The sequence below is a fragment of the Mytilus californianus genome, unplaced genomic scaffold (assembly GCF_021869535.1).
Source record: "Mytilus californianus isolate M0D057914Y unplaced genomic scaffold, xbMytCali1.0.p SCAF_1, whole genome shotgun sequence".
In the NCBI taxonomy this organism is placed as follows: Eukaryota; Metazoa; Mollusca; class Bivalvia; order Mytilida; family Mytilidae; genus Mytilus; species Mytilus californianus.
The window spans coordinates 23,868,450-23,884,359 of record NW_026262581.1 but is presented as its reverse complement, the minus strand read 5'-3'; the positions used below and the strand labels follow the sequence as shown (position 1 = coordinate 23,884,359).

Below are 15,910 nucleotides of genomic sequence, written 5' to 3'. Positions count from 1 at the left end.
GGATTTAGACAGGTATTAATTGAAAAGTAATTATTTAAATGTGCTTCCTGTTCAAAATCATAATATTGAATTAGATACAAAATGTTCTTTCAAAATATAGATGTTTAAAATATGTAATTTTCTTCACAACAAAAAATCAATGCATGTAGATTGTTGCGTGTAACTAGTGTAATTCTCTTTTTGTCAAGTGTCTAGTTTCGTTTTAATTCATGCAACACGTTTTCGCCAGCAATTCCAATATCGAAGAACATGTATTTTGGTAAGATTCTTGTCTTTTTACATTAAAATAATATAATAGCTAATTGAGAGTCTTAAAACACTGATAACCGCATTGAAAAATAGAATTTACAGCAAAATTCTAGATATCATTTTATATTATTTTATCTTATATTAATATTACGTTAAAACCTCACTCTACTTTAAAAGAACCTGTATCGGATAGATGATGATACTATATTTTGTCGTCAGGAAGAGGATAGATCTATTGAAAGGTCCTTTGTAGAGTTTTTTTCCAATTGAAAACAATTTAAGCATCTATTTTAATATTTAAAGTGGACAAAAAAATGTTCACATCAAAATGCTGAAAACGCACATAACATTAACATTATCAGAATTTTGGGTCCTAGTTCTTTTCAACATTTTTTAATGTAATTTTGGTTGGTTAGTTCTTGTTTACCTAACGTCCAGATGCAATATTTCATGCATATTTAAGGCGAGGACAAATCAATAAGTGGGTCGGCAGGGCTGTAATGGGTGAAAACTAAGGGGTAAACATTTGCCTTGCAACCAGGCCAAAGTTGTTTAATGCGCAGAGAACGTGACTTGCTGCCTACACCAGGCATCGAATTAAAAGTCCAAATTCTGACCGGATATGGCTGCGAACGAATATATTTCGTATTATCAAACGGACGACCTCTAATTATACTGCCGAACGGAAAAGGTTCAGCTGATATTTTTTTTATCCAAGTTAATCATCAGAGCACAACAATTTTGAAAAGGCATAACGAGACTATTCATCTTGAATCACAAATGATTGGTATAGATTTTTAATTCAATTCACAAAATTTATAAAGGATTTCAAATTCAGTAGAAACTTTGTTTTAAATGACTATATTCATATGTTATTTAATCCTAATATAACGAAAACTTTTATTCATTCAAAATCTAAAATACTGTGAGTTATACGGATATTGATTCTAATATGACGTTCTTCAAACGCTTTGAGTACACACCCGTGATTTAAGGGGCATTAGCTTTCAAATTCATGTTCTCAGATTTGACTCAAATTCTCATATTTGATGAATAACATACTAAAATGTATATCCAAATTACAAAAAGTCTAAAATAAATAATTAACAATGCATGAACGCGATAATACATATTAGCATTTCGTGGGTATTTTAGCCCAGACGCCATCTAATCAATCATCGAGATGACCTCCGTCCGAAGGCTGCCGACGGTCATATAACCCGATATAAACATAAATATAAACATAAATAAATAGCGACCATGTGCAATTTTTATAGGTCTGTTTGATTTCAGGTTATATGTTAAAACAAAATGTTAATCATCGTTTTTACCTGTATAAGAATGATTGTTTGTAGATCCAATCAGTCAAGGAAATAGTTCACCTTTGTTTCACTTTCAATGTTGACATTCCCATTTCCTTTTAATAGCTGAACACGCTTATAATATGCGTAACCCATCTCCGGGTAATGCGTTAAATTGAAGTTCACATGAATACGATTCATATGAGGTCGAATTATTCACTTGCAAGTGAATAATACATCAGCGAAGTTTATGAGCTTATTTTTACAAATTTGGTTCAAACTAACTGCTTATAACGAAATAGTATTTTAAAACCCCTCTTTTATTAATACTTGAAATAAAAAGAAACGTATTTTTATTTTGTTGTCTAACTCTTAGCTAATGCCCCTTTAAATACAAATATCTTGTATGTCAGCTAATCTGCAATGTCATTTTTGTTTGGACTGTTTCAATCATACTCGCACTCTATCGCTCTTCGAATATCTTGCATAAAAGCTCAACCCGTGGTGGAATCAACATTAATACAAGTCCCAATGAATTATTTCTAAAAGAAAGACAGAAATTTAAGTTTTACAATCTATTTTTCCGAAACAAATCCGGCATACCCCTTGTATTGAGTTTTATAAAAAAAAAATAGAAGATTGAAGAAGATAGGGTATGTTGAAATTCACAATACAAATGATAATAAAGAAAAATGCAAAATGCATAGTATGCAAAACACCAATATCACAAAACCAAATAAAAATGTACCCCCCCCCCCCCCCCAACCCCTCTTCCCCCCTACCCCACCACCATTCCAAAAAAAAGATAAATAAAGTAAGAATCAAAATAAATAAATTCCTCAATTCCCATAAAAATAAATAATCTTGTCTCATCCTTATTGGAAAATTATAAAACATCAAAGTTTTGACCCGTAAAATTAATCCGACCCTAAGACACGTAATCAAACATCATTTTCGAAAAGCAGGAACACATTGCAGTTGAAGTGAATTTTGAAATGATGATTTCAAGAATTATGGAGAGTTACTCTAACTTATACGGATGCAAAGTCAATAAATAAATTTTAATTTTAAAATCAAAGAAAGACTTCTCGGCGGAAATTGTTTTGCCACAAAAGTAAGGTGAGATCGATATACAATAACTATATCTCATTCGCATCGCTGTATCCCTTGTTTTATAGAGGTATTTCTTCTTTACCCATATACACGTAATCAATATGTAGATATACATAAATATTAATTGTAATTTGTATTTGCAAGCCTCCGTAATTTTTTTATTCATATGATATCCAATATGAATATTTTTTTAATTGATGTAAAAAAGAAGTATAGCATTTTTAATTGCACATGTAGTTAATTCTAACCTTTAATAAAATACCAAATATTTTTTAAATGTTTTTATTTCTGTATTTTAATTTGATTTGTTACAGGTACGAAGATATCATTAACCGTTTTCTTGTGTCTGTTAGTAACACCTACTATTGATGCTAAGAAAACAAAAGGTTTGTACATACCTTATTTGGCGGGGAAATAATACATTAAAAGAATAACACCAAAACATTGAACAGTACATACATGCATCAACCATTATTCCCTAACAAGTAAAAACAAAATCAACAAAGATGGTAACTCTGGCTTCTCCAATCTAGCATTAAGACCCCTGTCGAGTATTGGTGTCCGTTAGAATATGCACTATGTTACGTTTGGTTATGCGGTATGTACAAATACGCAGTCACGTCCTTTTAAAAGATATAATCTCAGACGCTTTGCGTAGGAAAAGTATCTCTCTCTCTCTCTGACCTGTTACAAGATTAAATTTCTACCCTTATCCAACAATCACGCAAACAAATCGGGAATATACAAAAAATATTTTTATCAAAGCCAGTCAGTATAAACTCAGACGCTTTATGCAGGAAGGTTAAATTTTTACCCTTATCCAACAACCGCGCAAACCAAGAGAAAGAATATATATATACAAAAAAAATAGTTTGATCAAAGCCAGCAGCCAAAGCTACTTTAATGAAAACTATTCTAAAAACCTGCAATTTATCATAAATATAAAAATAAGAAGATGTGGTATGATTGCCAATTAGACAACAATCCACAAGAGACCAAATGACACAGAAATTTACAATTATAGGTTATTGTACGTCCTTCAACAATGAGCAAAGCCCATACCGCATTAACAGCTATAAGAGGCTCCGAAATGAAAAAAGTAAAACTATTTAAACAGGAAAATTAACGGCCTGATTTATGTACAAAATAATGAACGAAAAACAAATATGATATACAGCAACGACAACCACTGAATTACAGGCTCTTGACTTGGGACAGGCACATACAGAATGTGACGGGGTTGAACATGTTAGCGGGCGCCCAACCCTCCCCTAACCTGGGACAGTACAACATGTGAACAAACTGTAAAAATAAGTTAAAAAGGGCTTAACTCATCAGATAGATACAAAGCAAAAGCAAGTAACAAAATCACAGAGTTGACGTGGCAGGGTACTTACACATCCCCACAACAAAAAGTACAGATCTGGGAGTACTCGCAGTTACTGACAGCTAGTTCAAAGCCAATAACAACTAATAAAAAAAATCATGCACCTAAGACTGAAATATCAATCAGTACACATCAAACATCCAATGGATGCTCACTTATAAAATGTGAGGACTACCGAACGGAAATTGCTCAACAATTTCTACGGTTGAATATAAACCTAATTGGAAACTACTCCTTTACCTTAACGAAGAAAAGGAACAGTTAATCAGTCGTTGAAAGTCTAATACCTCATCTTTGATTGTTTCGACTAATAAATCTTCTGAAAATAAAGAAAATCATTGAGACAGCAACTCGACAACACAAATAACTTAAGTATACATAAAAAATATGAATTAATCAAACAGAAAGTATCAAATATCTGCCACCAGCACCAAATTCTCTAATTAAGAAACGCATTCAGATACATGTTAGACAACAATTGACGAGTAACTCGGGTCCGACATATGAATCAATGAAGGTAGGAAAAAGCAAAATAACAAAAATACCTAACTCCAAGGAAAATTCTAAATGGAAAGTCCTTTATCAAATGACAAAATCAAAAACTCAAACTCATCAAACGAATGGAAAACAACTGTCATATTCCTGACTTGGTACTCTGTACCTGCTTTTCCTTATATAGAAAATGGTGGATTAAACCTGGTTTTATAGCTAGCTAAACTTCTCACTTGTATTGCAGTCGCATATAATTCCATTATATTGATAAAAAATGTGTGAGCAAACATAATCAAGTCGGTCGCACAACAAGACAACTTGATACATTTTAAATGACTTCAAAGGTTTGTTGAGAGCAATTCTTTTTCTTCACAGGTTGTGGTGCAAGGGCAGACGTAGTGTTTGTGTTAGATTCCTCTGGTAGTGTCGGGGCATCAAACTGGCAATTGATGTTAAAGTTTGTACAAGATGTTATAAACATCTTTACCATCGGTAAAGATGAAGTGCAAGTAGGCGTTGACATCTATGCGCATACTACTTATACAAAAATTAAATTGAACTCCTACCAGTCAAAAACACAATTGCTTAATGCCGTGAAAACCATTTCATTTCTAAAAGGTGGAAATACATACACGTCTTCTGGCATACAGCGCATGACTGGGACAAGTTTTTCTTCGTCATACGGTAATATTTTGAATATTCTGAAAATGTACGTTGATATTTTCATACATTTGTTTGGGTCAGCAACATATTTTATAAAATAGGTGAAACGGTCTTTTGTGCATGTTTATTTGTTAATAAAATTTCTTGTATGACGGATGCAGAAGGAATGTTGTTAATTTAAATTCGGCACAATATCCGAATATACCCATACATAAATGTATCAGTTTCATTAGATCCCTATTAGACATTTTCGAAAACTTATCGACACTGACGCTTACACCTATAGCTAGGGCTACAGGTAACATTTTAGGTGGGGTCATCTCAAGGTGTATAATGAGCACAGGCAATTATAACAAAATATATATATATAATTTACACTTTAAATACTGTATAAAAAATATTTTCAATGATTTGTTGATTTATTGGCTCTGCTTAGAAGCTGAGAACTGACCGATCTTCATATTATATTTTTTAAAAAAAGGGTGAAGGCTTTGTGTAAATTAGTAGAATTTTCCACAGAAAGTCAGGATTCTACTTCGTCAAAATCATCTCTCAATAATTTAATTTTGGATGTAACGCGTCTTCTGATTGGCTGACGTTGTTTTGTTTATCAGCTCATAGACATAATTTTGTCATGTGACCGTGACGTCTTCAACGTTTTTTCATGGTTTACTCCGGTTTAAAATGGAATTTAGAATTAAATTATAAGAAATGACAGTAATATTTTTTCTGTCTATTCGAAATAACATAAAAAATGTGGTACACACTTTAAAATAACCCGCTACGTCGATTAATTTTTTCAATCGTGAAAATGGAAGCCAGGATGACCCGTGCTGTCAACTTAGCTCTTGAAAACCGATAAATTTATCCACTTGGCATAATTACGATCCTTACATGACAGTTGTGTTTTGAAAAACAAATGTATCTACTAGCTATAAAGCATCTCATGTACTTTTGGGCCTTTTGTCAACTAAAAACTATTGTCTGGTTGGTTGTCAGGGGGAAATTTTGAAAGTCAATAAAAACATTAAAAAAACTTTATTTAAGTATTATGTGGAAGGGCAGACTAAACATTTGCAGAGGTTGAAGAATAATTAACCTAGATTACACACACAAAAATGTTTTTTTTTCAGTTATGCATTTTTAATATCCACTTATAAAGTCATGGACTTTTTGTATAAATCCAAGGAGGAGTTAGTGAACAACATGTGTCCCACTTTTTTTTAATATACATTTCATAAATAAAATAATTAATATGCTTAAATTTTTCACTAAAAAATGAGTGAACGAAAGTAAAACAAAATACAACTAAGAAATACACTTCTAGTTTAAACATTTGAAAGGTATTTCACTTGACTAATATATTTCCTGTTTTTGGTTCTGTGAGTGTGTAATGTTATTATAATATCAAATGTAGCCTAAATAAATAAAAAAAAATGAATCTGAAGCGAGACTGATGTATCAATATTTTTGCTTTATACGTATTCAGGACAAAACAGTAAACTCAAACAGGCTTGAACGTAAAACGGTGTACCCGATTTTCTCTTGATAAGATGAATACCCATTTTGGTTATTTTACCCCAAAAACTACATGAAAGTAATTTACTGCTTGAAAAAGATCAATCAGTATAAATCGACAATTAGAAGAAAACACAGTTGGAATATCACAAATCATCACTAAAAGAATTCCAAAACTGATGAGAGCACTTTGTGTTTCTAGCTCAGATTTTGAATTAAAAATTATAGAAAACCAACTAACGAATAATTATAAAAAAAACAACTAACGAATAATGAATTTATATATATATTTATATTTTTCTACATCTGCTGAGTCAATTTGAAAGAAAGTTTTACGAGGGGAGTTTTTTTTCTTCTATGGGATATCCATCCTATTTGCAGGGTTGCCATATTAAAAATATATGGCTTTTGCGTTTATTTTTAAATATAATTTACCTCGTTAATATAGTTATAAATCATTTAGTGTATTTTGACATTTTGATACGGTCCCTCTATTTTAGTCAGTGTAGGTTTCGGTGTCGGTATAAGTGTCCGTGTAGATGACTTTTCGAAAATGTCTGAACTGGAGTACTCTTTGGTGATTATGGAACTATCCTTAACAGTAAAAGGGGCATTAGCTACGGTTATGACAAAAAAATTAAATACGATTTATTCATTTTAAGCGTAATTAAAAACAAAATTCTTAAATAATATTACGTTACATACAGTCAGTTTGGTCGAAATTTGTCAAAATAAGCTCAAAAACATCGCTGATTGATTAATGATTTTCAAGCCAATTATTCAACTATTTTTGAATCCGTATTCATGTGAACTTCAATTTAACCATTAGCTGGAGATAGGTTTCATTGTTGCACGCATGTACAAAATGTACTAGGCTTGTTCGGCTATTCAAAAGAAAAGAGTATCATTACAATTAACTTTGAAAGTGAAACAAGGGTGGACCATTTCGTTGACTGATTCGATCCACAAAAAAATCATTCTATAATAGGTATAAACGATGATTTCATATTTTTTTAAATATATGACATGAAATCAAACAGACCTAGAACAGTATTCAGTATCTTATCTGTCTATTTATAGATATACATATATTTATACTGGGTCAAAGACCCTCAGCATTTTACGGAGATATTAAATGGCATCAAGACTAGAATACACACTAAATTCTGTCACATATCATCGATTCTATGAATTGTTTGTAGTTTATTTTAGACTTTTTGTAATTTTTATATACGTTTTAGTATGTTATAAATCAAATATGAGAATTTGAGTCAAATCGGTGAACATGAATTGACAGCTAATGCACCTTTAAAAGTCACTACAATATTAATAGTTATAATAGTGTATTGCGACTTAATATACAAATATCATTCAATCAGCTTTTCATGAGTTATTCATACCAGATATGCAGTTCAATTATTCAACGGAACTTATGTAAACTAAACGTTGCAAGAACCAGATGGATGTTATGTATATAGCACGCCTTTTGCGAATTAACGTATTTTATTCACGAAAAGCGTAGCTTTGAGTGGATTAAATATGTTAATAAGTAAGGCGTGGCTATATATGATTTGTAACATTAATGGGCTATGACACACGTCAAAGGTTAAATTCTGACCAATAATTAAAACTTTACTGTACTTTTCAATATGTCAAACAAATAGTGGTGTGATACTATACACGGTAGGTATAGTGTCCGGCTAGGATCGTGGTTTTTCGAGTGATGTTGTCGGTTTTTTTTCGAGTGTGACCACTTTTTTTCGGGTGAATATGATCAAAAATGTAAACAAACAGACTTCCTTTCTGACAAAACGTGATATAGAAGCTTGAGTTTTATATACACTTGGATATACAAGGTGTGTTAGTATTAGCGATAAAAAGATATTATCAATTCGACATCATTTTTCGTAAAAAAAGTTGAATTTAGCCTTACAATGCTTTTATTCCAAAAAACAGAACAAAGCCATTTTTATACACATACCAATGCAAATGTCGATGGAAATGCATACATGGAATCCATATAATCCTTAGATATACAGACACTTTACAAAAATTCTTGTTATTGCATTGAAAACGACAATTTAAGACTAAATTTATTTCTGTGTGTTCGGGTTTTTTCGAGAGCAGTCCGGGCTTTTTCGAGTGCGTCCGTGTTTTATCGAGTGATTATACAAATTTCCTATAGCTTAAAATGTTATGTGTACGTGTATTTACGTTTAAAAACAACAAAAAAGGGTTCAAATTATGTATTTTTTTAAGGCACGAAACCAATGCATTCGTCAGTTTGATAATGGTGTACTAACACTTACACTTTATAAACAAGTATCGTTCATTTGTTTATATTGTTGTTTGTCACATCTTATAAATTACATGTACAGTATATATTCATGATGGCAACAATCCTATGTAAGCATAGACGTACGTACATAGTAGTGTGTTAAGCTGATGAACTATTCATTTCATTGTTAACTATACATGAAATTTAATTCCAATTTTATTGTCAATGGGTATAAAAACTGGTCGGATTAAGTGTGTGTATGTGTGTATGTTTTTGTTATTGTCATTAATGATTTTTTTATTTGGGGGCAGGGGGCAGACCTCTTTTAGTAGAAAATTTTATTTTACATAGCATTTTCTGATTCTTCTCTGATGTCCAGTAGGTTTCTTACTCCGTTTTTTTAATAAACAGCTGCAGCTGCGCCATGGGCGCATGATACACTCGTCCCGTTTTCAAAGAATAATGTTCATTCTCTTATGGTTGTGGCTTATCATCTGTTTCTTGCATGAATAGACATTTCTCGTATCGGAGTGTGATACGAAAAAGTGATACGAAAATATGAGTTAATTTGATTTGCTTATCCAGCATTATATGACGATATTACGGCATTTCCATTGGCTATTCGTTATGTCATTGACGACCTTCAAAGGTTACGACGATGTACATTTCGTGTGGAAAATACTACACCAACGATTCGTGGAATTTTTAATTTAACACAATGAGAGTGTTGACCATAAGACATATAGGTTTACCAACTTGTGCGAATGGGATATCGCTTGATATCAACTCTCGTTATTTAATTCAAATAGTAATAATAAACTCGCTGAAGCGAGTTTATTATTACTATTTGAATTAAATAACGAGAGTTGATATCAAGCGAAAGCGAGTTTATTATTACTATTTGAATTAAATAACGAGAGTTGATATCAAGCGATATCCAATCTCACTCAGTATGAAACCTATAAATAATTTCTCAATGACATATCAAAATTTATGAAAAACTAAAGGGAGGTTACCTTAATCTATATAAACCAGTCACAAAAGTTTCATGAAAACACCTCAAAGCACTTTAAAAATATTGTCCGAAAACAGAAAAAATCACCCCTTTTTAGCTCACCTGGCCCAAAAGGGTCAAATGAGCTTTTCTCATCACTTGGCGTCCTTTGTTGTCCGTCGTCGTCGTCCGTTAGCTTTTACAAAAATCTTCTCCTCTGGAACTACTGGACCAAGTTCATTATAGATAGAGATAACTGTAAACAGCAAGAATGTTCAGTAAAGTAAGATCAACAAACAAGTCACCATCATCAAAACAGAGAATTTTTTCATGAAATCTATTCTTGTCTTTAATGTTGGAGAGTGTCCTTTGTTTAATATTCACTGCAGGACATAGACCAAGGTGAGCGACACAGGCTCTTTAGAGCCTCTAGTTTTGTTTAATAAAATTCCCTTTCTCGGAAACGTAAAATCTAAAATTTATAAAATTCGAAAGGGAGGATACCTCAATAGATATAAACAATTCACCGAAGTTTACAGCGTTTTTGAGTTATTTTCCGACATGCTGACGACGGACGGACGGACAACGGTATACCATAATACGTCCCGTATAAAAACTCCGGGGTTCACCACGAAAAATATTATTAATTGTGACAACAAAAGTACCATGAAATGAAGTTGAAAAGATTATGAGTCCCCTGCACTATGTTCTAAAGACCTTTTTATAAAGGATCCAATAATTTCTAATTTAATACTGGAAAGTTGTGGTAGAACGTTTTCCGAACAGAAAATTTGCATTAAATTGAAAAAGGCTAATTTTGATCAACGTAGTAATATGTTTTGGAGATTTATTGAGAATATATGATATTTTCATTTATTAAATAACAGTTATAAACTAGAAAAGTCATTTTTAAAGTGGAGAATACCTTTTTCCTTATTTAAATTTTCGTTAAAAAACCCGGACCGTTTGTTTAAAAACCCGGACAGTTTCACAGTTGCTCTCGAAAAAAACCCGGACAATATTAAACACTGAATTTATTGGTTAAATACAAGGAAATTGTGCTTTTTTGTTGCTCAAAACATGTATAGTATTCAAAATAAGTTGGGTAGTCAAGTAAAAAATATGATACTATTACGAAATAGCAGTTAATTGACCTGATTGCATGTTTTATCACTCGAAAAAACCCTATCTACACTCGAAAAAAATGGACCGATTCACTCGAAAAACCACGATCATAGCCGGACACTATACCTACCGTGCTATATCTGATTTCCAGAAAATTAACACATGCAGCAGATGTCAGTTGGATTTGTACATGTATGTCAGATACAGGTATATTTAAATGAATTGTTGCCATGGAATTAAGGCTCGATAGCCATTTACGTGTTATTGAATATTGTTTCTCACCAAAAACATCCAGTGACATATATTTTTTAGAATATTATTAATTTCGACACGATAAAAACAGGTATCTAACCAAAATAACAGTAGGGAAATTTATAGTCATTTCTATTACATTTTGTTTTATTCATTCATTCAGTGGAGGAAATTAAACGACTAAAATTTCGGTGACAATTCTTTTGGAATATTTATATTGTTACGACAAAAACAAGTATCCATCAATTTATCAATATCGCCTCTTCGTTTATAGACTACGTTATTCCCTTTTGTAGCTCTCCTCGAGCATTCACTTGTTTCAAGTACAATGTATAGGGAACCATTTTTAATTTAGGGTTAGGTTTACAAGTTTGGCTAGTGTTAGGGTAAGCCCCCCCCCCCCCCCTTTTTTTCTCGAAATTTCTTTGATATATTGTTGTGTATGCATTTTGTTTACATTTATTAGGACATTTTATGGTCATTGATTTCATAGTTTACTTGGCCAAGGAGGCGGAGCTAGCACTACAAAAGTCTAAAAGTCTGAAAAGACCAGTTTTTGTCTTAATTTGCATGAACTTTTACTCGACATTCTCCAAAAGTATGACTTGTGTCTTAATTTTTCTTGACAAATTCTCATTTATATTAAATTTGTATGAAATTTACTCGACATATTCTCGACATTCTGAATATGGTCTTAAAATTTCTTGACAAATTCTTGACATTTGAATACTGTCTTGAAATTTCTCGACATATTCTCGACATTCTTATTTTTTCTCAGTATGGCTTGACGTATTCTGAACATTTTGAATCGTGTCTTAAATTTACTTGACAGTTCTGAGTTTTACAAATCATGACCAATATTCATGATATAACTTTAATCTTTATTTCTCTTTATATGATATACTGTTGTTTCAAGTTACACTTCTTTACAACAAAAATAAAAGTTTGGCATGTAAAATAATTGAAAATTTGAATATATAAATATTTTTACAAATGCAAATATGGCTATGAAATCTTAAGTATAAAATAATTCAAATGTGGGTGTGTTGATATAAAACAATTTCAATGTGGGTTTTTAAATAATTACAAATTTTGATTCCTAAATCTTATAAATTAAATGATTCAAACCAATCATACTGTAGACATATTTCATTCTACATTCATAATATTCAAGAATGATATGGTAAATAATTATTATACCAAAATGTGGTTTATATAAATAGCAAATTATGATGATATACAAGTCATTCATTTAACAGAAGAAAAATTTGTGTAATGTCATCTGTTGGAATATATATATTAAGTATTACACATGGACAGGATGTTCCCCATAAAATTAAGGTATTCCACACCCCAGAGTACACGCAACTGTCAAATAGAAGTTATTGCTTTACCTGTAATCAGCCATACAACTTATCAGTTGACCGACCATGCCACTACAATTTAAAAATTTGTTGATAGATGAAAATGAAAATCATCATTTTGATGAAAAAAAAATTGAATTGAAATGGATTTTCTTCATCAAAATTATGAAGTTAATTATTTTAACATAAAAACAAATTGAATAATTCCCAAAGATTAAAAGAAAATTATTATCTACTCCAGGAATAATAAAAAAAATGTATTTATAATGGGTCCCATCAATGATTTCTATAGAAATCATCGGTCTTATGAAATGGTTCTCAAACAGACATGCATAATATAGATCTAAACAAATTACATTTTTTTCTTTTCAGGAAGGAGTTATCACAAATATTTTTTTTGATAAAAAATTATAAAATTCAACACTCAAATTTGAATAAAAAATGTTTTTGGGTTGTTCTAAAAAATGAATAAGGTTTTTGAATCAAGATGGGAACAAATTCTTTGACTTAAACGAAAGCCCCCCCCCCCCCCTCTTTTTTTAGCCACACAAACCCAAAAGATGAATTGTGGGGTCCAAAAGAGATACAAGACACCTATTTAAGTAAAGCAAATTTGAACGGCAGTTTTGCGAACGGCAAAAATCTAAATGCTGTTTGTCAATACCTTCGACTTATATTCCAAGTGAAAACAATTACTTAAATGTTTAATAAAAAATAAATCAAAATTAAATTACATGGGGGATTATTCAGGGTATTCCAACTTAGTTGCACCAAAAGGGTATCTTACTATACCATATTAATCCTTGATTCTTCAAAGTTTAGTTTAGCCATAATAAAAAGGAGTATATAACAGCAATAGAATGTCATAGACAGTGCAAAATAAGTCTGTTCACATTTCAGGCGAAATTTATACTGTTGAGATAGTGTCAAGACATATTTAAGACTGTCAAGAATGTGTCGAGACATATTCAGACATTATTTAGAATGTCAAGAATATGTCGAGACATATTCAGACATTATTAAGAATGTCAAGAATATGTCAAGACAGATCGAGACAAATTTAAGACAGTCAAGAATTGGTCGAGACTAATCCACACTCTTATCAGATGATACAGGAAGTGTCGAGAAATTTTAAGACAATGTTCATACTATCAAGACACTTGTCAAGAAAAATCAAGAACCTTATTAGACAAATTCATACTATGTCAAGAATTTTTAAAAATTATTCAGACAAATTAAGAATGTCGAGTAAAAATTCATGCAAATTCAGACAAAAACTGGTCTTTTCAGACTTTTTGACTTTTGTAGTGTAGACAGTGAAAAACTTTTGAGATGGAAGTTAGAGCACTGGTCTAAGCTCCTCCCGTTTTTTGCTTTTCCTATGACAAGCGACACACGGCGGGACTGGAGAGTGCAATAACTAAAAAAACATTCAGTTAATTTAGTTGAATCTAGAGTTGTAACACAGTACATGATATATTAGGCATGAAGATGGATCGATATGTCGTAGAGTTGTCACTTGTTAAGACGTACTAATACGTACAAATAATTATTTCTGTGACTGCATTTTACGATCCTTTACGACACATAATTTAGCTAATCTGCAATCAATTCCATCTTCATGCCTAATATATCATGTACTGTGTTACAACTCTAGATTATACTGACGAGGAAAGGTAACACTGGACCACCGAAAGTTGAGTTTTTAGTTCAGTCTAGGCGGCCTAGTAGTCTAGAGCGCTGGACACAGTGCAGGCGGTGTTGTCTCAATATCTCAATAGCATGAGTTCGAATCCCGGCGAGGGAAGAACAAAAATTTGCTTCCGCAAATTTGCAGATTTAACATTGTTGTGCTGATATGTAGAGTAATTATATATATTATGATTTTTTAATCCAATAAAAAACTTATTAAGAAATTAAATACATAAACTCGTTTAAGGATGTTAGCTACTCTTGTTTTTGATTTTTTGTCAGATATTCGGAATCCTCTGGTTTTATCCATGAAGTGCCATTTAAAAATTTTGCCCACTAACCCCTCCTTTTTTCCTTAATTTGATTACATATAGTTTGAAATGTCATCTTTGAAAATTTTTAAAAATCCTTGTTATTTTTTCATGGTTTTTGAAAGTAAAAAGGTGTCAATGTTAAATGTATGAAAAATCTAGAGAGAATTATTTCCCGCAAAATTTTCAGTGCCTTATAATATCTCGAAAACCAGCACACGGCCCCATCATTTTTTTCTGCTTTTTTAGTTTCTATATTTATGTTCAATCAATTTGTAACAGTCTTTTAAAAAGCTTGTTATTTTAAAACAGAGTAGCGAACATCCTTAAGATAATATTCAAGACTACTAATGATAGAATTTTCAATGAATGTATGAACTTTAATAATGTCATCATAAATATTTTCAGGCTCATTGTATATATAAATTAAATGCAGTCAAAATGTGTATTACGTTTCTCTTCTTAAATATTATGTTACATTCTGAAAAAAAAACATCATTAGTTGTTCAAAAAATTTCTTAATCATTTTGCCAGTCATAGTGAAATTTGTGAGGGTACTAAAAATTAACTAACATTCTTATAAATTACTATGTCTTTTTTAGGAAGACGACCAAATGTTCCTAAGATCGGGATAATCGTAACGGACGGAAAATCAAGTTCTTCATCTGCAACCGTTTCTGCCGCAAATGCTGCCAGAGCCAGTGGAATAAAATTATTCGCTATCGGGATTGGTAGCAGTATTAGTAGTTCAGAACTGAGGGGTATAGCTAATGACCCAGATAGTGACTTTTATTTCAAAGTCAACGATTTCAGTGCATTGAAGTCAATTGAAAGCAGTCTTGCATCGAAAGCGTGCACAAGTATGTTAATTTTGATTCATAGTTCATCAAGGTTTTTCATCTGTTTGTTTACATAACAATTTTTTATTATTATGTTTATACAAGCAATTGGACTTACTTAATATGTTACTGCTGTTCGGAGACCATTGATTATAATTAAAATAATAATGGTGTCATATATAATGAATAAGTTCTAAGTCAGTCGACACTATTTTGTTGTTTTATTTTATTTTTGTTTTATGTTTGGTAATTTTTGTTTTCACTGTTTTTTACTGTTTTGGTTGTTTAGGTTTTTTAGGTTTAAAACATATATCATGTATTAACACTGGGAA

The 15,910-nt window shown here is 31.5% G+C and overlaps 1 protein-coding gene across 1 annotated transcript in view; it reads left to right on the top strand.

Annotated features, from left to right (window-relative positions):
- Window positions 1–206: 206 nt before the first annotated feature.
- LOC127717525 (cartilage matrix protein-like) overlaps window positions 207–15,910 on the top strand; it is a 49,624-nt gene continuing 33,920 nt past the window's right edge. Inside the window, exons 1-4 of the mRNA XM_052223207.1 lie at window positions 207–259; window positions 2,978–3,049; window positions 4,918–5,226; window positions 15,342–15,599. Coding sequence (XP_052079167.1) covers window positions 250–259; window positions 2,978–3,049; window positions 4,918–5,226; window positions 15,342–15,599 — 649 coding nt within the window. The 5' untranslated portion in view covers window positions 207–249. The remainder of the gene's footprint in view (window positions 260–2,977; window positions 3,050–4,917; window positions 5,227–15,341; window positions 15,600–15,910) is intronic.